This window comes from Pseudopodoces humilis, chromosome 3 (genome assembly GCF_049639895.1).
Source record: "Pseudopodoces humilis isolate 2021_Gansu_Grassland_sample_001 chromosome 3, ASM4963989v1, whole genome shotgun sequence".
In the NCBI taxonomy this organism is placed as follows: domain Eukaryota; kingdom Metazoa; phylum Chordata; class Aves; order Passeriformes; family Paridae; genus Pseudopodoces; species Pseudopodoces humilis.
This window is the reverse complement of record NC_142202.1, coordinates 11083659-11103093: the sequence shown is the minus strand read 5'-3', so window position 1 is coordinate 11103093 and position 19435 is coordinate 11083659. Positions and strand designations below refer to the sequence as shown.

Genomic DNA, 19435 nt, shown 5'->3' with positions numbered 1-19435 from the left:
CCACCAGCTGAACGGCTGAACATTTACTGAACAGTATAAACAGCAAGCAGATGTGTGTTAGTCCCGATGAGCAACTCCCTAAAGCATAAAGACATCCAAAACAGGCATTTCCTGCAGTCCCTGATGTCTTCTCTTGCCCTAAAGTTAGCCAAATTCCCCCTGCACAGCTGCATCCTTTGAGTACCCCTGCTCCACGAGTGCACAGATCTGCTGTGCAGCTTGAGGAAGAGCTTTTTTGTTTGCTCTGATTTCCTCTGCTGCCCTGTGACTCCTTCAAGTCGGGCACTTGTGTGGAAACTAATGGGCCTTAGTTGTCCTAAGCAGCCTCACCTGGGACTTTCCCCTACACTCTTGAGCTGCATTTAAGCTCTAGCCTCTGCTTTCAGGTTTGTTTTAAGCAAGCTTGTAGGTGTTCCTGTTTTGGCCTTGCCTCTAGCCCTGTCTTCTAGGCATATATGGTAGCCTTATTATCCGGTCAGGATTTTGGCTCTATCTCACGACCAAGTGGATGCTGGATTTAGTCCATGGCTTGCTCTGTGGATGGCCCCTGATACCAACACCTGTCGCTGCTCTGCTCAGGTACTGTGGGTTTATGTCTGTTCCTGAGGATATGGGGTCACCCCTCAGGGAGCAGCCCCATTCCTGCACCTGTCTCTTGACAAAAAAAAATCATATTAAGAAAGGCTAGAACCTAGTTTTGCATATGCAACAGTACTTCTGTTGTAGTTACCACTCATAGAAGAGATCTGGCTGTTAAAAAAAGAGCAGCTGTGTTCAGCAGCAGTCAGAAAAAGCAGCTGCAGAATCAACAGTAGGAAGATCAGGAACAGGATGGAAACCATCACAACCCCAGCACCCAGCTGCAATATGGATGGAGAGCTGGAAAAGGGTAAAGAAGCACTTGTTGCAGTGACCTAGAGGAGGATTGAAAAGGGGATGTAGAGGGCTGGGGTCATGCTGGCAGCAGGGTCCCTGCTCCCATGGAGCGGTCAGGCAGCTTATCTGGAGGGAACTTTGGGGGAAATCAGGCAAGAGGCTTTTAAGGCATAGTGTCAAGTGCTGTGCCCTAAAGCTGTGTAAGAACAGAGCTCAAAATGGGAATTTTATGATGTGGGGTTGTAAATGAGAAAATCCTTGGAAGCTGGAAACTTGCTTTAAGCTGCTTTCAGTTATCAGTGGCTGCTGGTTTGGTTAAGGGAGGACCTGCTGGTAACTTGTATTCTGTGGGTGATGGTGGTTTGGGGACAGGGCTTGGCTCTCCAGCGTGGGTCTGACTGCCTTGGGGAGAGATTCGCATCCCAGGAAGCTGGGGCAGGCTGAAACTCTGGGTCTGTTCACAGCACAAGCAGGACAGGCATCTTGGAAAGCATCCACAGGATGAGGCTTGGGAAAGAAAGGACTGCAGCAGAAGGAATGAGCCAGGTGTCACTTCTTGCCTGTGTAGACACTCTTGCAGCTTGGGGAGCAAAAGCAGTTGGATGGCTCAGGGAGGAGAAGGAGGAAAGTAGTGTGTAGCTGTTCCATGAGCAGGAGAAAACCAGATCCTGGTACCTGCAGTGACTGCACGCTCGTGCTAAGCAGGCAGACCACCCTGGCTCTGGCTATCAGATCCGTGTGTGCATTGTTCCCACCCTAACTGGTGTCTCCAGCCAGGCAGAGGGTCCTGCCGACCCTTTCCCAGCCTGGCAGGACACAGCGAGGCCTCGGTCTCACCTGTGCCAGGTGTAGTTTGTGCTCAGCTTGAAGGGAGGGCGGCCAGGGCATGTGATGGGAGGCATGTGAGTTCCAGCAGCCCTGCTGGGAGCTATAAATGGCATGTGTGCTCACTGGAGGAGCATGGCTGGCGGGAGGAGGGGGAGGCGGTGGTGGCAGTGAGGGGGGTGTTGGGGTTTGCAGTTACTCCCTTGCTCTGTAGGAGGTTGGCCCTGGGCTGTGGGGGACAGCTGTGAGGGCGTGCGTGTCCTCTGAGTGATGAGGCAGATATGGAAAGAGCTGGTGCCAGCTGCAGAACCCTCCGTGGGGTGCCCGGGAGACAAAATGGGTCTGTGGCGGGACCGCTGCTGCCAGAGGTGAGGTCTTGCCCTGGGTTGCAGTTTCTGTTTGTAGGACAGGGTATGGGAGATCGCTTTTCTCAACTAAGAGTTCTCTGTGTGTCCTCACAGCTTTGAGCTCTGGGGCCGTGCTGTCCCTCTCGCACCTTTGCTGTGCCCCGCGCAGCGTGCCTTGCACACAGGTGTCCTGTGCGGGCCGTCCCTCTGCTGTGGAGGTCCTGGGCCACAGCTGCACGGAGGATGTGACCTGTGCCAAGTGCTTGGAGCCATCTGATGTGCAGAATCAGGGGCTGAGCAGCCCCTTCCCACCTGTACAGCTGCTCTGTCCCACCCATGGGTGGCCGTGATAGAGAACCACAACCTCACCCTCTGTGGGTTTGAAGGTAGCTGCGGCCCATCCTGTTACATGGGAGATCTTTTTCCTACTTTTCCTCTACTAGGTAGAGCTCGGCCTGTGCTTCAGCAATGTGTGTTTCGGACATATCTGCTTCACTCCTGTGCCCCGCACACCCCGAGCGGCCCCCGCACCCTCTCAGTGCCTCTGCAGACACCGGAGCCGCACGGACGGCGCGCTGTCCCTCGCAGGCTGTGACAACAGCCGGGCTGCGGGCTTGCCTGCAGCAACAGCTGGCGGCATCGCCGGGATCCAGGCGCGGCGGCGCGGAGCCGCTCCTGGCCGGATCCTGAGGATGGCGAGGCAGCAATCTTTGAGCCACGTGGTGTGTCCCTTACGAGGACCCGCGTGCCTGGAGCTGGCGGTGGGAAGGGGGGCCGAGGCGGTGCTGGCAGCGGGGCAGTCCCAGCGCTCGTTCGCAGCCCCCGTTCCGTCGCCGCCCCGCCGCACCCCCCGGGCCGAGCGCGCCGCTGCCCCGGCCGGCAGCGCTGTCCCTTTAAGAGCCGTCCTGCGTGTTCCAACCCGGGCGTGACGCGAGCGCGGCCCGGCCGTATGCAAATCAAACGCCAACCGGCGGCCAATGGGCGCCGGCGTTCGGCGGCCGCCAGCCAATGGGGTGGCGCCTCCCGACGGGGCGCCGTCTCGCCCCATATAAGGAGCGCCTTCGCCATAAAAGGCAACATTGTATCGCTTTATATGGGGGCGGCGCGGCGCGGCGGGGGCGGCGGCGGAGCGGGGCCGTGAGCGCGGAGCGCGGCGGGGACATGGCGGGGCCGGCCTGACCCGGCCCGACCCGACCCGACCCGCGCTCGCCGCCGCGATGTTGCCGAGCCAGGCCGGGGCCGGGAACGGCGCCGCCGCCGCGCTGGCCCGCGGCTCGGGGCTGGGCCGGTCGCCGGTGCCGCGTGGGGCGAACGGCGGCGGGGCGGCGGCGGGGGTGTCCGGGGGCCGCCTGAAGCGGGAGGCGCTGTACAGCGGCAGCGAGGGCGACTCGGAGTCGGCCGAGGAGGAGGAGCTGGGCGGCGAGCGGCGCGGCGTGAAGCGTGGCCTGGCCGAGGCGGCGGGGGCGGCGGGGCGCGCGGGGGGAGCGGCGGCGGCGGCCGCCTACAGCGGCGGCGGGGGCGGCGGGGCCGTGAGCGGCGCCAAGCCCGGGAAGAAGACGCGGGGCCGGGTGAAGATCAAGATGGAGTTCATCGACAACAAGCTGCGGCGCTACACCACCTTCAGCAAGAGGAAGACCGGCATCATGAAGAAGGTGCGGCCCCGCGAGTCCGGCCGGTGCGGGGGGGCGGCCCGGCCCGGCCCGGGCGGGGATGTCGGCCGGCACCCACCTGTCCGTGGGAGTCCCGGCCCGGTCCGAGCGCGGAGCAGGCCGGCGGGCCGTGCCCGGAAACGGCGGCGGCTTCCCCGTGCCGCGGGCGGGGCGGCCCGGCACCAGCCCCTTCCGGGGGGCTGCGCGGGAGCCCCCGGCGGAGCTGCGGGCCGGGAACTGGGCGGCCGGGAGCGGGAGCCCCCGGGGCCGGGGGTTGCCGGTGTACTTGGCTGTCGCCTGGCGTGTGATGTGCCCGGGGAGGCCCATCCCGGTGTAGCGTCCAGCCCCGGGCCGGAGCTGACCGGTGCCCTCGGCGCCCCTGGCTGTGAGCCGCCACCAAAACACCGAGTGTTTGATGGCACATCTGGACTGCCCTGCCCCACCGAGGGCACGGTAGGACTGGCTGCTCCGGCCGCGGACGGGACCAACGCCACGTCTCGGCCGGTCCAGAGTGCAATCCATGGTTTCTGGTGTGCAAAGACAGATTAGAAACTTGGGGGCTTTTGGGTGTTGCTGGCTGATCTGCATCCCTAGTGGTGCGCACAGCATCTTCTGAACAACGGGGTAGTGCTGCATCCCAGCTCAGCTGGGCGTCGTGCACCCGGGGAAGGTGGGAATGGATGTGAGGTACTGCTGGGCACATCCTGGATGTACGGCACCACGGAACATAGAATGAGGCCATCCTGTCTGTAGAAGCTTGTGTGTGACCACTGTGTGTGGAGTGATGGCCTATGAAGAGTGCAATTCCTAGTCCACAGGTATTCTTCACCTGGGGCATGATGGCCTTGTTGCAGGGGTGCAGCTGTGCTCAGAAGTCTAAAGTCTGAGAGAGAAATCTGGGTCAGAGCCTGGGATGGGGTGTTGTTGAGGGGAATGAGGTAGCAGAGACTTGTGCCAAGTAACATCACTGAGAGGTGAGGTGAGGGAGGCATCCAGACGTGTCTGGAGAAGCCAGTGGGATTTCCAGAACGGAGACAATCCCGTGTCCCCATGTTCTCAGACTACTGTGCTGAGAGGACCACTCCACCCATGGCCTCTTGGCAGGCACATCCCCTAAGGGTGTGCTGAAGGGGATGGGAACACAGCATGGGGCAGCTCAACCTGTAGGGAGCCAGTCTTGGGTTGGTTTTAGAGGCCACAGCTCCTTTGGGGTGGCAGGGAGCTGAACCTGGTGTGAAGAGAAGGAAAGCCATTCTGGGAACGTGATGACATGCAGGGACTCTCATCCTGCACTGTGTGTTGTCCCTGTCACCTGTGACTCCCTGTTCTTCCCTTGTCCTGCTGGCAGGCCTATGAGCTCTCCACACTGACTGGCACTCAAGTCCTGCTGTTGGTGGCCAGCGAGACGGGCCATGTGTACACGTTTGCCACACGGAAGCTGCAGCCCATGATCACCAGTGAGACGGGGAAGGCGTTGATCCAAACATGCCTCAATTCCCCGGACTCGCCCCCACGCTCGGACCCCACCACTGACCAGCGCATGAGTGCCACTGGTTTTGAGGAGACGGACCTCACCTACCAGGTGTCCGAGTCGGACAGCAGCGGGGAGACCAAGGTAATGTTCCTGGGCACCCAGGGAGCCGTGGGCTGTGCTGGGAGCCCTGATCATCCCCAGCTCTCTTTAAATAGCAGCGCTGGGGGCTGAGGATGAGTCCCCTTTCGCTGCGACTGCAGCGAGCTTGTGTCATGTCACCTCGGGGCTGGCTGGCTCTTTGGCTGATAGTAGCGGTGATTGAAGGAGGGAGGGAAGCGGGTGGCAGGTATCCTGGTCCTGGCCCTTGCAGCGTGGCTCCCCACTGGCCCAGCCCACCCCCCTGGCCAGCTTTCAGCACTGTTATCTCTCCCCAGGCGTCTCCATGCTCTCACACTCATTGATAAAAATTTGATTCTGCCTCCATGGCCTTATAAGGCCTGGTTTCCCTCGCCAGAGTCCCTGGCAGGGCCCCTCACATTCCTTATAAGCTGCAGCTGTCTCTTGCTTTGGTGCTGTTTTGGAAGGGGGCAGGGAGGACATGAGGAATGGAAACATTTGGCTGGACAGACCATTTCTGCTCCCTGCCTGTTGTCCCTGCAGACGCTGGCCCTTGCCCGCCCGTGTTACTTGTGGCCTTTTGCCCAGGGTGGCCTGGCTGTGGGTGCAGAGTTGGGCAGAGCCCTGTCTTATCCCTGCACTCCCTGGCGCTGTTCCTCTGAGCTGTGTCCCACATCCCTGCTGCTTCCTTTGTAGGCTGGTGCTCAGATCCACAGGTGCTTGGAGATGGGAGGCAGGGAAATTTGTGATGCAAGACTGGGATGTCATGCTGAATTTGGGGCTCTGCCACAGCTTCCCAGGCCCGTGTGCAGTTCTGCTCGGTGCTGGGAACTAGAACAGCCCTGCTGTACCTGTGCTCGTGTCATGGGTACCAGACTTGCTGCAAAAGTGTTCTTCCATAGGAGCTCTCCAGCTGTCCGTGCTCAAGCCATAACATCCTTGCCACGCAGTAGCCTCTAGACATTAAGCAGACAGAACTTGGAGACCTCTGTGGTGTAATTGCAAAGGTAGTGAGTGCAGCCGTGAGATGTGCCCAACACGTCTGGGGCTGCAGGGGTATTCGTCTGCCTGTTTTTATGCTGTGACAGCACAACAGCTCTGGTAACAATGATGCTGGCTACCCCCTATTCCTCAATGTCCACTTCCCCACACATGTGCAGTGCTGCACCAAGCAAAAGCTTGTTCCTGCTGAGCCCTGAGAAACATCAGCAGCCCCAGACATCCCTGCTGGCAGAGGAGCTGTGGAGGACCAAAGTGTGGCTGGGATCTGTGTGCTGTAGCCCTTAAGAGTCCCTGAGAGTGGTTCCTGCTGATGGGATCCCAGCAGCAGTCCTGGCTGTCTCAGTCTGGCATGTCTTCCCTGGGTGCCTCTGGGTGCTAGTGTAAGCTGTGCCAGCCCTATCCAGTAGGCAAAGAAGCCTTTTAACACCAGCAATCTCTCCCTTATGCAGCCTGTGTTTGTAAGGACATGTGCCTCCTGGGCTTCTCCTGGATGAAAAGGCAAGTCCTGTGGGCATTTCGTAATAAGACAAATTACCTGTCCCTGGCATGAGACTTGTCCACATCATATCCTTTTGTACTCTTCCAGGAAGTACTGCTAGTTGGCCCCAAGGGAACTGTGCCCTTGGGGTGCAGTTACTCTGCAGAGACCTTCTTAACACAACTTCTGTATTCTCACTGTCTGATGCAACCCTGAAAGCTCCATCCCAGTGCTAATGCTTAGTGTGGGGTGCTTTGTGGCTCATCAAAGCCAGCATTTGATGAGAGGCTGGGGGAACCCTATGGCCCTGTCTTCTGCTTGACATTCTGACTAAATCCACCCTGGCTGGCTGAGAGTTCCTGTCATGGTAAGCCCTGGGGCTGGTGACAGGAGCTGTCCTCTTGTGCCTTCTGCAGGCCTGGAAGCCTGGTTGGTGCTTGGGCAGAGACCAGCTCAATTCAGATAGACCAAAAAGTCTTCTGAGGATGAAAAGAGCCTGTGGATGGGCCATGCTGCGTGGCTGGTGCTTGCTATAGGGTGGGTGATGCACAAGGCTGGGCTACAGGTGCCTCACTGCAGGAGGTGGCAGGAGATTCAGTGCCTCGACTGTCAGGTCCAGCCACATGGGATGCTCCAAAAGACTCCCTGGCCTTCCTGTGTGAACGCTTTTCTGTATGGACAAAACCTGCTTGTGTTCAGTGCTGCAGTGGAGTGGGAAGACAATGCAGCCAGGCTGTCACCTGCAGTCAGCAGCCTGCTAGTTATTCCTCTGTGCTACACCAGCAGCAGCTCTGAAATCCTGCTGTGCCAGACCCAAACACCCTGCTGTGGTGCTGGGATTTCTGTTTGCTGTATTTTTGAGACAGTCCTGATGATGATGATGATACCTCTCTCATCTTTTGCAGGCCCCAAAGGACACTGCCTGTGTGCAGTCTCCTGGGTGTGCTTGTGTGGGAAGGGATATTTTGGAGGGAGTTCAGGGGCTCTAGACTGGGGTGAGAGCATGGGAGTAGCCCTGATCTGGTCATCTCTCTGGAACAGGAAAATGTGGGACTTTCTGCCACATCTGGAATGCAGACCAGGTGTTAGAGACCAGATTGGGATTTCCTGTATACCTCCAAGGCCTGTTGTCTGCTACACCTGTGTAATAATTCTGTCTAGGGGGCCTGGGCCGTGCTGAACAGCATGCCTCAGGCAAACCCTAAAAGCTGTGGAGTGGGATTGCTGGCCTGGTCTGTGCCCTGTGACCCACTCATGCTGCAAAGCAGTGGTGTGGGTCTGGGCAGACACCTGCTGCTGTGCTGCTTCCACAGACACTGAGGTTTGCACTGAGCTGGAATGGATGTGCAGCTGGATCAGGAAGAGAAGAGCTTTCAGGGCTGCTGTCTGCCTCAGGGTTTGTCCCCAGCCCCTTGGGTGATGTCTGCTGAAGTGACCCGTGACTTGCCTCATGCATATGCTCTGGGCTTTGCAAGGGTGCTGGGAAGATCCAAGGTGCCCAGGGGATCACTGAGGCATCCCAGACAGTTATGAGGAGATGGCACTGGGTGTCCAATCCCAAAGTCTCACAGCTCTCTTTCTGTATTGGGAGCTGTTGCTGCAGTCCAAGGGAAGTACAATAAGGATGAGAGGAATCCGAGTCTCAACCACGTCAGAATAGGGAGGGCAGAGATGGGCTGGTTGTGATTCAAGTCTGTTGCCACAGCATCTCTCCCAAGCACCTTTATTTTGTACTGAGATTTGCCCTTGTCATTCTGGGGAGCCCTGAGACTTTCCCTGAGTAGAGTGCTGTGAACTTTCTGGGATGCCTTCTCCAGGCCTGGGAGTATGGAGTATGACTGGGTGCTAAGTGCCTTGGCTGGTTGGGGGTTATATCTCATGGGTATACTACTTTAGAGCTGTTGCTGAGGATGAGGAGCCCTGGCTTTTCCAACTGGGAGCAGCACCTGTACTTGCCCAACTCTGCTCTGGCTCCCTAGTGGGCTGGACAGGGAGAGCTCTGCCCTGTCACCCACGTGGGGAGGGTGCCCACAGTCTCCCATGTCCCATGTGGGATGGCAGGAGTTTGTGGTTGAGCTAATGGAAAGTGCCTCTGCTGGGCTTTGCTCTGTTATCACGTGCCTCTTCTAATTTGGACTTCAGGGTCTGCAGTGCCAAGGGAGAGGGGTGTTGCTCTCCTCTCTCCCTGGGCCCTGGGGCACGACTGAGTGCCTGGGATTGGATCCCCCTGTCCAAAATGGGCTGCCTTCCCTTTTTTAGCTGTTCGTTGAGCTGTGAATTCCTTGCTCCTGGCAGCTTGACAAGCTGGGAACAAGGCTTAGCACGTGGGAGAGCTGGGCCCACCAGCTGCAGTGGGAGGGGTGGGAGTGTGGCAGCCTTAACTCTTCCCAGGCGTGCTGGCAGCTGTGTCAGGGCATGGGACAGCAGGTCGCCTGTGGTCTGTGACATGGGCTCCTGTGAAGCAGTGCTTCTCAGTGTGCTCTTGGCCAGATAAGCAGGGCAGGAGAGGACTCATGGGCACTTTGGGTGTATTCCAAAGGGGATTTGGGGAATGGAGGCACGTTAGGTGACGTGTGACTGCCAGAGGCAGCAGGAATCATGCTGGGCTTGGTTCCTGCAGATCCAAGGTACATCCAGCCACATGCTTTGTGGCTGTGGAAACTAATGTATTACTGCAGCTTGGCACACACATTCCTCCCTTGTTCCCAGACCTGGGATGCCAGTCTCTCAGGCCAGTGTTGGCCCAGCACAGAGCCATTTTCCTGGTGCTCAGCTCCTCTGGCGATGCCATCCTTGGATAGCCACAGAGCCCTGACGCTCCTTGCAGGACCGTGCTGGCTGTAGTGAACACGTGGGGTCCTTTGGAAGCATTTGCTTCATGCCCATCTCCTGCCAGTGGATTGGCAAATAGGTGCTTCCTACGGTCAGGTTCTCCTGGCCTCTGCTTCAGGAGATGTGTGGAGGCATTCCCCAGGGCCTGCCAAAGCTGCTGTCAGGGCTGGTTTGTGCCTCCCTAGTGTCCAGGTTTGCCTTTAGTCACCTCTCCCCTGTCACTTGCAGTGTAGAGCTGCCTTTAAGAGCCACTTCTCAGCTTGTTCTTGGTCATCTGTTTCCTGCCTTAAGGGAAGTGGTGCGTGTTCCTGACAGGAGACTCTATGCCTTTCTGTTTGTCCCTGCAAGCGCTGCTTTTGCCTGGTGTGTGCCAAAAAGAGGCCATTCTCTTCTTAGGCATTTTGGGGACTCCTGGGGAGTGGAATGGTTGCTTTGTCCCCTGGTGTGTTGTAGGGAAGGCTCTCAGGGGACCTCTGTGGCCCTGGGCCTACATCCAAAGTTTATTCAGAGCTCTCTTCAGCTCTCCTCATGTTTGTGCAAGCAACTCTTTTCTGCTCCCCTGGCTCTGCTCCATGTGCTGGCAGCAGGCTGTGGGGGGTATGGTTTGGCAAGGGGATGCAACCTACAGAGCCTGGTTTGGTCTCATGGGCAGATGTCTCATGGGCTGGTCCGAGCTGTCACAATCTCTCCTTTTACAGGACGCCCTGAAACCCGCGTTCACTGTCACCAACCTGCCGGGAACAACGTCCATCCAGACAGCCCCGACCACCTCGACCTCCATGCAGGTCAGCAGTGGCCCGTCATTCCCCATCACCAATTACCTGGCGCCAGTGTCTGCCAGCATCAGCCCCAATGCCGTCACCAGTGCCAACGGGACAGTGCTGAAGACTACTGGAGCCAGTGCAGTGACGTCTGGGGGCCTCATGCCGATACCCACTGGCTTCACCTTCATGTCAGGTCAGTGCCTTTAGGGACCGAGGACTGCATCCATCCATCTCTGCACCTGGGGTGTGTTGCTGTTCTCTCCAGGGGAGAGGAGACCTAGTGGCAGAAGGGAAGCTGCTGTAAGGTGAGCCCAGCTGTGATTCTGTGCTCAAACCCAGCCAGGCCAGTGGCTGGAGCAGGGTCGTGTAGTGACTGTTTCTTTAGAGTGCCACCAGCTGGCCCTGCTGCTGGCAGGTGGCAGGGAGCTGAGCTGGGACCCTAGGGCAGCACTGAGAAGCCTGGAGGGAGTGAAAGGAGCCTTTCTCTCTCCATTCAGCAGGTGCTTCCCTTTCTCTGGGGACCCCTACCATTCCTCTCACTCAGTTACAGCCACACTCCCTGGCTCTTTCCAGCCAGCAGGACCAGCTGGTCACAGGTACAGCTGGACAGCTGCAGCAGGCACAGCAGACAGTCTTCCACTTCCCTGCCAGAGCTGGAGGGCAGATGGTGTCACTGACAGATCAGCACTCGCTTCTCCTCCTCTTGCAAGAGATGGAGGAATGGAGCTGTCTGTGGAGTCCTGGGCCACAGAGCTGACCCCTGACTGTGGGAGCACAGAGGAGGCAGAGCACAGGGAACCCTGGCTGTGGCTGCTGGGGAGAGATGGGAAGGCAGGGCAGAAAATGCTTTGCATAGGCAGGAGCAGCATCCTGGGGATGTAGACCAAGAGAAGCAGCGGATTTTCAGTCTCATGCCCCAGGGCTTGGCTTGTGGCTAACAAGTGCAGCAGAGACAGGTCCCTAGTGCAGCTGTGCTGAGGATGAACTGTGCTGCTGGAGCTGCTGGAGGGGGATAGCACAGGGGCTCAGGTGCCCAGTGATTGTTTATTGAGTGCTGGCATTTGGCTCTGAGCAGCTGCCCTTGTTTCTGTGTTTGGATCTGCAGTCAGCCATTGAACCACAGTGCAGAGGATGCCTTAGGGGAGACCCAGAGCAGAGTAATGGTGCTGCTCTGCTGCCTTGTGTGCACTGTCCTTTGTAGGAATTTCTTCTTGTTCTGAGTTAAGGCTCTCCAGGTGTTTGTTCTGGGGCTGGACATGTTCCTGGATGGAGTTTCAGAGTAGGGCTCTCCTTTGCAATGGCATCCGTCATCTGAGGACCAGCACTGAGTGACACAGTATTTCTCGTGTCTTTCCTCTTTGTGCCTAAGTCCATGACTGATAATTTCTGTGCTTTCTTGGAATGCTTAAGGCTCCTGGAGGCCTGGGCAGACAGCAGGCTCCCATTCAAGGGAACTGGATTTCCCTTGTGATCTGGAAGAGATAGGAGAACAGCTGATGTGTGTCTCTGGGGTGTGATGTGTGGGAAAATGCCCAGTCTGAGCAAGCTGGCCAGTGATTCTTGCTCTCTGGCATCCCTTGCTCTTCCCTCTGGAGGCAGGACCTCAGCCTTAGGAGACCATTCTGTGCTGAGCTGTGTTTCTGGATCTGAGGTGCCTTGCAGGGAGTGGTCTGGGACAGAGGCTGTGTGGCCTGCAGCTCTGGGATGTGCACCTTGAGACCAGCTGTTCTCTCATCCCTCTGTAGAGCACTGTAACGTCCTTAAGGTCGCAAGCAGGGTGAGACCTGCATCCTGAGTGCCCCATGCAGGATGGAGCTGAGCTTCAGGTTGTGAAAACAGCAGAGCCCAGCTGGTGTGGGCATTTGGCCTCTTGTGGTTCCACTTGGTGCAGCAAGGTGATCCTTGCAGAGCTGGCTCCTCACTGGGGAGGAAAGGCTGGGCTCTCTCCTCCCAACATCTATTCTGTGTCTTGGTGGAACCAGGAATGGCAAGGAGGAGCCTGGATGTTCCTGAACCATGGCTGGGAGTTGGGCAAAAGCTGTTGTTGTGGCCTTTTCTCACTCTTCGAGCTTTGTAGGCCACTTAACCCCTTCCTGGCCCACTTGCCAGGAAAGAGGAGGTTTTGGTCTCTGGTTTACTGCCACACGCTGCTTCTGTGTAGCCTCCCCCAGCGCACCACAGAGCGGTGCTGTGGAGCTGTGTGCAGCCAGAGAAGGACCTGGGAGGCTTTCACATGGCCCAGAGTGCCTGTATCCCTGTGGAGCCACAGGCTCACAGGCTCCTCTCTCTCCCCAGGTGGTACCATGGCTCAGCAGGTTCCAGTCCAGGCAATCCAGGTGCACCAGGCACCCCAGCAAACGTCTCCCTCTAGTGACAGCAGCACTGACCTTACCCAGACCTCTTCCAGCGGAACAGGTATTGGTAATAACCACCTTCTGTCTGCCCTCCTAACCACTGCTGGAAACAACCCACACCAACAGGCCCCATGCCTGCTCCCTGGCCAGTTTCCTTCTTCAGGCCAACTCTATCCAAAGCTTTCTGGCAGTTTCCCAGGCTTGTTGATCCCTGTTGCCAGATCCTGTTTTACACTGTATCCTACACTGGGCATAGGGAACCTTTCAGAGCCTCTCCAGCTACATCATCTGCTCTCACTTTCAGCATGGAGCTGGGAACAGGTTGCTCAGTTCTCAGGGGGTTTCTTAGTGGGCCAGCATTGCCTTTAGCACAAGGCATTGGCTCACATCTGCTTGGGACTTTGGCTGTCTATGCAGAAGACATCTCTTTGTCAGCAAAATCTGAGTTCAGGTGCCTGGATGCAGGCTGAATCTAGTTCAACAGCTCTATTAAAGTTTCATCAGGGAATTAAGATACAAGTTGAATTTAGTCCTGGGATATTTGGCTACCTGTCTTCCTGCCCCTTCATACTCATGAAAGGAGAGGTTTAAGCTCTCCTGCTTGATCTCTGGGGCTTTTGTCCGAGGGCTTGGAAGACAAAGATGGGTATCTCAATGCACCGAGCTTCAGCACAGCGTGCCCGGGGTGGCTGGGGTGGAGGTGCTGAGCAGGCAGGTGAGCGTGGCAGGTTCCTTTTGTGTGCTCACGTGTGGTCTGTCCTGGTGGCAGTGACCCTCCCAGCGACCATCATGACGTCGTCTGTGCCAACCACCGTGGGCGGCCACATGATGTACCCCAGCCCGCACGCGGTGATGTACGCGCCCACCTCCGGCCTGGCCGACGGCGGGCTCGCGGTGCTCAACGCTTTCCCACAGGCGCCCTCAGCGATGCAGGTGTCCCATGGCCAGGTCCAGGATCAGGGTAAGGCAGCTGTCCAGGTCAGTGCTCCCTGAGAGGGCACTGACACCCTGGTTTTTCTTGTCCCGTGTGTGTTTATGCTGTATTGATAATCGCAGAGGGTTTTCTTCACAGCAGTCCTGGTGGCTCCACAAAGGCCTGAAAAGGGCGATGCTCAATGTGTGTGTGTGTGTGTGTTTTCAGGTCTTGCCATTCTCTTGTGCAAAGGATTGCATGAGGTGTTGATGGATAAAAAGGAGGGGTGAGGGTTTCTGGGATGGGGGCCATGTGGGGCAGGCAGCACAGGAGGCTCTGGAGGGGATAAGTGCTTGCATGACAGGGCAGAGTAGCATGAAGTCACACGGGCAAGACTTGGATTGAGGCCTTATGCCTGCTTCTCCCAGCATTTGGAAAACTAGTGCATGTGGCCTTCTTCTGGAATGTCTCCATGTGTGCAAATAGGCAGCTTTGTCCTTGAATAGCTCCACAGAGCTCAGAGAAAGGATCCATGGAGGAGCACTGCTTAAGGGACAGTGTCATTTGTGCTTCTCTCTGTGGCAGGTGGCGTCCCCCAAGTGTTCCTGACAGCCCCATCAGGCACGGTTCAGATCCCAGTCTCAGCTGTCCAGCTTCACCAGGTAGGTACACAGTAGTACTTGCAGGTGTTCAGGGGTCATTCTTGCTCTTCTTCTGCCTGCACATCCTTTGTGTCTGGGCTGATGTGGCTGGCTAGGATCAGCCCTCAGGTCTGGGAATGCAGTCTGTGCTACCCACCCTTGGGTGAGGGAGTCTTGTCCTCCTTGGACTGGTGCCCGGGAAGGACAGTGCCCCCCTGGTGCTGGCACACACGGTCTCAGGGCGTGCTGTCCCCCAGTGGTTCCTCCTCCCTTCTCTCTCTAGATGGCTGTCATCGGGCAGCAGAGCAGCAGTGGCAGCAGCCTGACGGAGCTGCAGGTGGTCAACTTGGACACCTCACACAGCGCCAAGAGTGACTGAGAGGCCTCTGCTGCCGGCCTTCTGTTTCTGGCTTGTCATGCCAGTGTCGGGGCTGGCAGCAACTCCTTCTCGTACAGACTGCACCAGTTATTTATTGTTGCCTTTTCACGTTTCCTTCATCCACACATGCACACACACACACGCACTCACCCACCCCCACACACACAGGCATGCGCGTGGGGCTGCAGGACCCACCCGGGGTCGAGCCGTGCTGGGGCCGTGCAGGGCTTGGGGCATTTGGATGCTGCAATAGCTGTGCTTGTCTCACGCCAGCCAAAGAAATGTGTCTCTTGAGGGGAGGATTGCTCTGCACTGTAAATAAATACTGCAGGCCATTCCCAGCTGGAGGCTCTGGCTCCTTCTGGGTGCTCTGAGTCACCTTGCCCATGAGTGTTTACTCTGCGTGGGGCTCAGCTTAGACCCGGAGCCATCGTGCAGGTGCAGCTTGGAGCAGAGTGGGTTGTGGCTGTGCTGCTGGCCTCAGCAATGTGCCTTTGTGGGGGTGACAGGTCCTGGCCGCAGCAACTCACCCTGGACCCTGGACAGGAGAGAGAGGGGCCAGCTTGCATGTGCATCTCTGGGCCTGCATGCCCTCTCCCTGGAGGGCAGGGCACGGCCGCTGGCACGTGGCCCTGTCTTCCTCGTATGCACTACAGTGAGCCCTCTGCCCTCAGTGCCTCCTCGCTGGGCTGCCTGGCAGATTTTCAGCCTGACTGGCCCTGCCCCGGCAGCTGCCCTTGCACAGGTGAGGTGGTCGATAGATGCCCAGGAACACAAAGATGCCCTGGAGAGTTCCTCAGGGCCCCTGTGCTCTGCTCAGCCCCACACTCTCAGCCCTCGCACTGCTTCTGGACTCCATACACCCAGGGGAACGTGGCTGGGTCTTTCCTACATCCCCCTGCAGCTCCAGCCAGCGTTTTCTGAATTTCTGTGTCTGATGCAAGGTGGAGAAACAACTCAAATGTTAAAGGGAAGAGCCCATGGGGCACAGAGCTGCTGGGCAGGTGGCAGGCTCTTCCTCTGAGCACCAGGGTGACCTGCAGGCCATCCTGGGCTGTGGGCGAGCAGCTGTGATGCCTGTACAGGCTCAGCAAGGCTGGGGGAGAAGGGCTGGGGCATGCTTGGTCCTGCATGGGAGTTGCTGTGAATGGCTCTGCTACCTAGCCCTGTCCCTGGAGGGAGAGTGAGCAAGTGAGAGAAGCTGCTGAATCCTTAGGGGAAGAAGCAGCTACTGTAACTTTTTTTTTTTTTTTAAGTTAAAGACAAAAGAAGCCTTGGAGAAAAAAAAAAAAAAAGAAAAAAAAAGAAAAAAAAAGAAAATTACTTTATTTTTCTAAGTGTTAAACTCAGTATTTATGTAATTCTTTAAGGAATAAAAGTTTGGCTCCTGTACAGTTTTAATGGGGTTTGTACCAGGGGGATGGGAGAGGGGTGGGTGGGCGGGCATGGAGGCAGGAAAGGGGCCTTGCTTTTGAGTTTGTATTGTAACTTTGGACATGTTCCCTCAGCATTAGCGTTTAAGCTGCACTCTCCATCCACCAGCATGTGCCAGGGATCAAGCTGAACTGAGTGGGATGCTTATTTCCTACTTTCTTGTGACGAGGACTTCATACCCATAATTTTGGGCTTAATGGGCAGAAGACAAGTGAAGCAGTGGCTGGTCTCTGGAAGTGGTAAACCCATTCCTCAGAAGCAGGCAGTTTGCAGTGCCCAGGAGCAAGAGGTGGGCTGGGTTTTCTGATGATCACCTGTTCACTTCTGGTCCAGGGCCCTACAGCTGTTCTGTCACTGTCACCGCTCTTGGTGCGGAGCAGTGCTGCCTGTGGCTGCCTGAGGGATATGGGCGTCCCCATTCCTCCCTGTGGTGAGTGACCAGCAGTGGCTAAGCCCTGTTCTCCCTGCTTGCAGGCAGCATCTCCTGAACCCCTGGCTGATGATCTGGGCTGTAGTTCCCCATCTACAGCCGTTCTGCAGCGCACAGATGGGGACAGGTCTGCTCCAAGCTCCTTGTGCAAAGAATTCCCAGAAGGGTCTTTCAGCCCTTGATCTGTTAGCAGCCTGGGACAGGCTTGTGTAGGGTGGCCCATCTGGTGAGGGTGACATTGCATGCTGCCTCCCCTTAGAATTCTTGCTCTAAGAGGTGATGCAAACCCTGCAGCTCAGAGCGTGTGGGCGTGCTGAGCCATGTCCCATGGCTCAGTGTAGGAAAACTGTTCAGTGATGCTTCCAAAACCATGTAGGTACCTGGGAGTTAATCCAGGGAGAAGTGTGGGGTCAGAGTTTGCATTGTCCTTTGCCCCAGCACATCACTGTGGCCTGGCTTTGCTCTGCTTTGCTTCTGCTGGCACTATGGAGCAGAGCCGTTGGGCCAGAATGGCAGGAGAGCCTCTGCTGCTACAGGGTGTCTGACTGCATCCCCTCCCTGGCTCCCCAAAGGCAACTGCTGGTTAAACGCTAATGGTGTATTTTATTTAAGTGCAGACTTGTAAGAACACTTGTGTATCAGGGATGAAATGGCGTTTATTGTGTGGTGACAATTTTAGTTCATTTTACTGGTTTGAGGGGTGTGTGTGCGCGTGCGTGCGTGTGTGTGTGTGCGTGTGTGTACGCATAAGTGTGTGTGGGATTATTTTTTTTTTTTCCCTCCAGTTTCCAGGGTTGTGTTTCTGGAAGGATGTGGAAGTAATCACAGTACTATGTACAGAGCTTTCTTTTGTATTAAAAAAAAATTTACTCTTTCAATAAATGTTATCATTTTGTGCACAGATTTGGGATGTTGACCATGCTTTGCGGGAGGGGACGACGCACACCTTAGGGCCAACAAATGGGGATCGGGGGCAGATTCCTGCACCTGCTTGTGTACTGAGGAGGATAGGGAGCTATCTGAGCATGTTGTGGCAAAGACGGGCCCTTTGCAAAAGTCTCCATCCCTACTACCTCCTGCACAGGTTGTTCCTGACCACCTGGACTTATCCTCTGGAGTCTCAGCCTAATGTGTGGGCCAGAGAGGGCCAGTGCCTGACAGAAGGGCTGTGAGGGCTCTCTCTCCTGAAAGCTCTGGAACGATGAACAGGTTCCTTGGTGAACAGGGCATGGTGTCAAGAGAAGCAAATCCCAGCAATGAGGAGGAATGGGGAATTTAAAAAAAAAATATTCTAATTCACAGGTGTTAATAGGGAGAAGCAGGGAGACCTAAATTCCCCACAGAAAACTTCTATGAGAAGATGTGGCAATATTCAAAATCCAATCTGGAGAGACATTACTTAAAGTCAGGCAGGGGCCTAGAAGCCAGATCAAGGACATACGGAGGCTCAGTAAAGTGTCCAAAGGGGTGCTGGTGCCAGAGTATGCCAGCTAAAAATGCTGGCCACTCCATAGCATCAGGTCCTGGAGCAGATACCAGTATAGTGTGAGGAAAGCTCAGCACTGATAAAAGTGCTGTTTGGAGAAAAGACCTCAGGAGGGGAGAGGATTGTACAGAAAGTACTTAGGAGCAAAAGACAGCTGAAATGGCTCTTTCCCCGTTAGGAGGTGAGGTGCCTCACTTTTAGGCCCGTACCTAAAAGTGACAGGTGTGTGTTTCAACACCACAAACACCCTTTCAGCTCAGGCAGTCCCACATCACCTGTGCACAGGGGTGTGTGTGTCAATACCATGGAGCAAGATACCACAGATACAATCTTTATTTTTAGGATAAATGACCTACTAAGCACCGTGTGGAGACCATCAGAGCAAAGTCATAAGCAGGCTGTGTGAGTAGCATAGAAAACCTCTCCTTGTCACAAACAAGATGTCTTGGTAGTGAGTAGGGAAAGAAAATGACATTAATTGAGAACAGAGATTTCAAGAGCATCCATGGGATTCTGGAAAGAGACTATCAATAGCATCAACAGAGATTACATGTACTAATGGAGAAATCAAAAGTGTGGCTTGGAAACATAAACATTTACAATCCACCATTAGTGCCACAGGTTTAGAGGATGGTCTCCACGGACTGATGTAGCACAGCACTGTTTTATCCAGCCTATAATTGTAATTATATTGTTTGGGTTAATTGCTGATTGCTATTGTAAAACATGGAAATTGTCTTAAAACAATGGCATTAGTACCGAGGGTAGAAATTAGACTGGGCACATATAAGTTGCTCCAGGATCAAATAAGAAAGCAAAGTCTCATCCAGTTAGGTGATGATTTAAATATTTATTTATAATTTAGAACAAATCTTATCGAACTGATAGAAACCTGCACCCCAAGGAAGGGAAGTATGGGCAAAGGGTAAGAATTTAGATTTTATGGTATGGGCATTTCAGAACAGTGTGACACCAAAGCTGGAAAGGAGCTGGAAACAGGCCAAACTTGTGTGCAGCTGGCTTCAACTGGCTCTCCAGCAACACTGAGAACAGGGCAGTCTCAGAGCCCCAAACCTGCCGGGAGCCAGCGCAGCTGTCACTGAAGCCAACAGGGTGGATGGAGGCTGGGTGCAGGGCTGGAACCACCCCAGGGCCACGGGCCTAACACTGCTGCACTGTAATTCTTGATTAATGGTGCATCTGCAGTAATAATTTGAGTGCTGACAGGACATGCTTTTAGCCTTCCTGCCACTCTTCCTGCTGCAGCCCTTGATGAGGACAATTAATCACCAGATGAATGGTACCAACGCACAGCGCAACATTACCACATTACCAAAAAGCAGCTCATTCTAGCAGATGCCTTCTTCAGCTTACAACTTCCATTTGTTCTCATTTTTAACATTAGCCAGGGGAATCAGAAGATACTCCAATCTT

At 55.7% G+C, this 19435-nt stretch overlaps 1 protein-coding gene across 2 annotated transcripts; it reads left to right on the top strand.

The window, feature by feature from the left end:
- Positions 1 to 431: 431 nt before the first annotated feature.
- Positions 432 to 15025, top strand: SRF (serum response factor). Of its 2 annotated transcripts, none has more exons than XM_088053544.1 (7): positions 432 to 579; positions 5046 to 5312; positions 10299 to 10557; positions 12660 to 12779; positions 13488 to 13679; positions 14217 to 14293; positions 14556 to 15025. In XM_088053544.1, exons 1-7 carry the CDS (start codon positions 541 to 543, stop codon positions 14649 to 14651), a joined length of 1050 nt encoding a protein of 349 aa, XP_087909670.1. In that variant the 5' UTR covers positions 432 to 540; the 3' UTR covers positions 14652 to 15025. The 2 variants fall into 2 exon arrangements, with proteins under 2 accessions (XP_087909670.1, XP_005534088.2); XM_005534031.3 differs by lacking the exon at positions 432 to 579 and adding an exon at positions 3266 to 3700.
- The last annotated feature ends 4410 nt before the right edge of the window (positions 15026 to 19435 follow it).

Coding starts and splice junctions, on each gene's coding strand:
- SRF (XM_005534031.3), top strand. CDS start 3,266: ATGTTGCCGAGCCAGGCCGGGGCCGGGAACGGCGCCGCCGCCGCGCTG. Junction 10,558..12,659: donor TGGCTTCACCTTCATGTCAG/GTCAGTGCCTTT, acceptor CTCTCTCCCCAG/GTGGTACCATGGCTCAGCAG. Junction 14,294..14,555: donor CAGCTGTCCAGCTTCACCAG/GTAGGTACACAG, acceptor TTCTCTCTCTAG/ATGGCTGTCATCGGGCAGCA.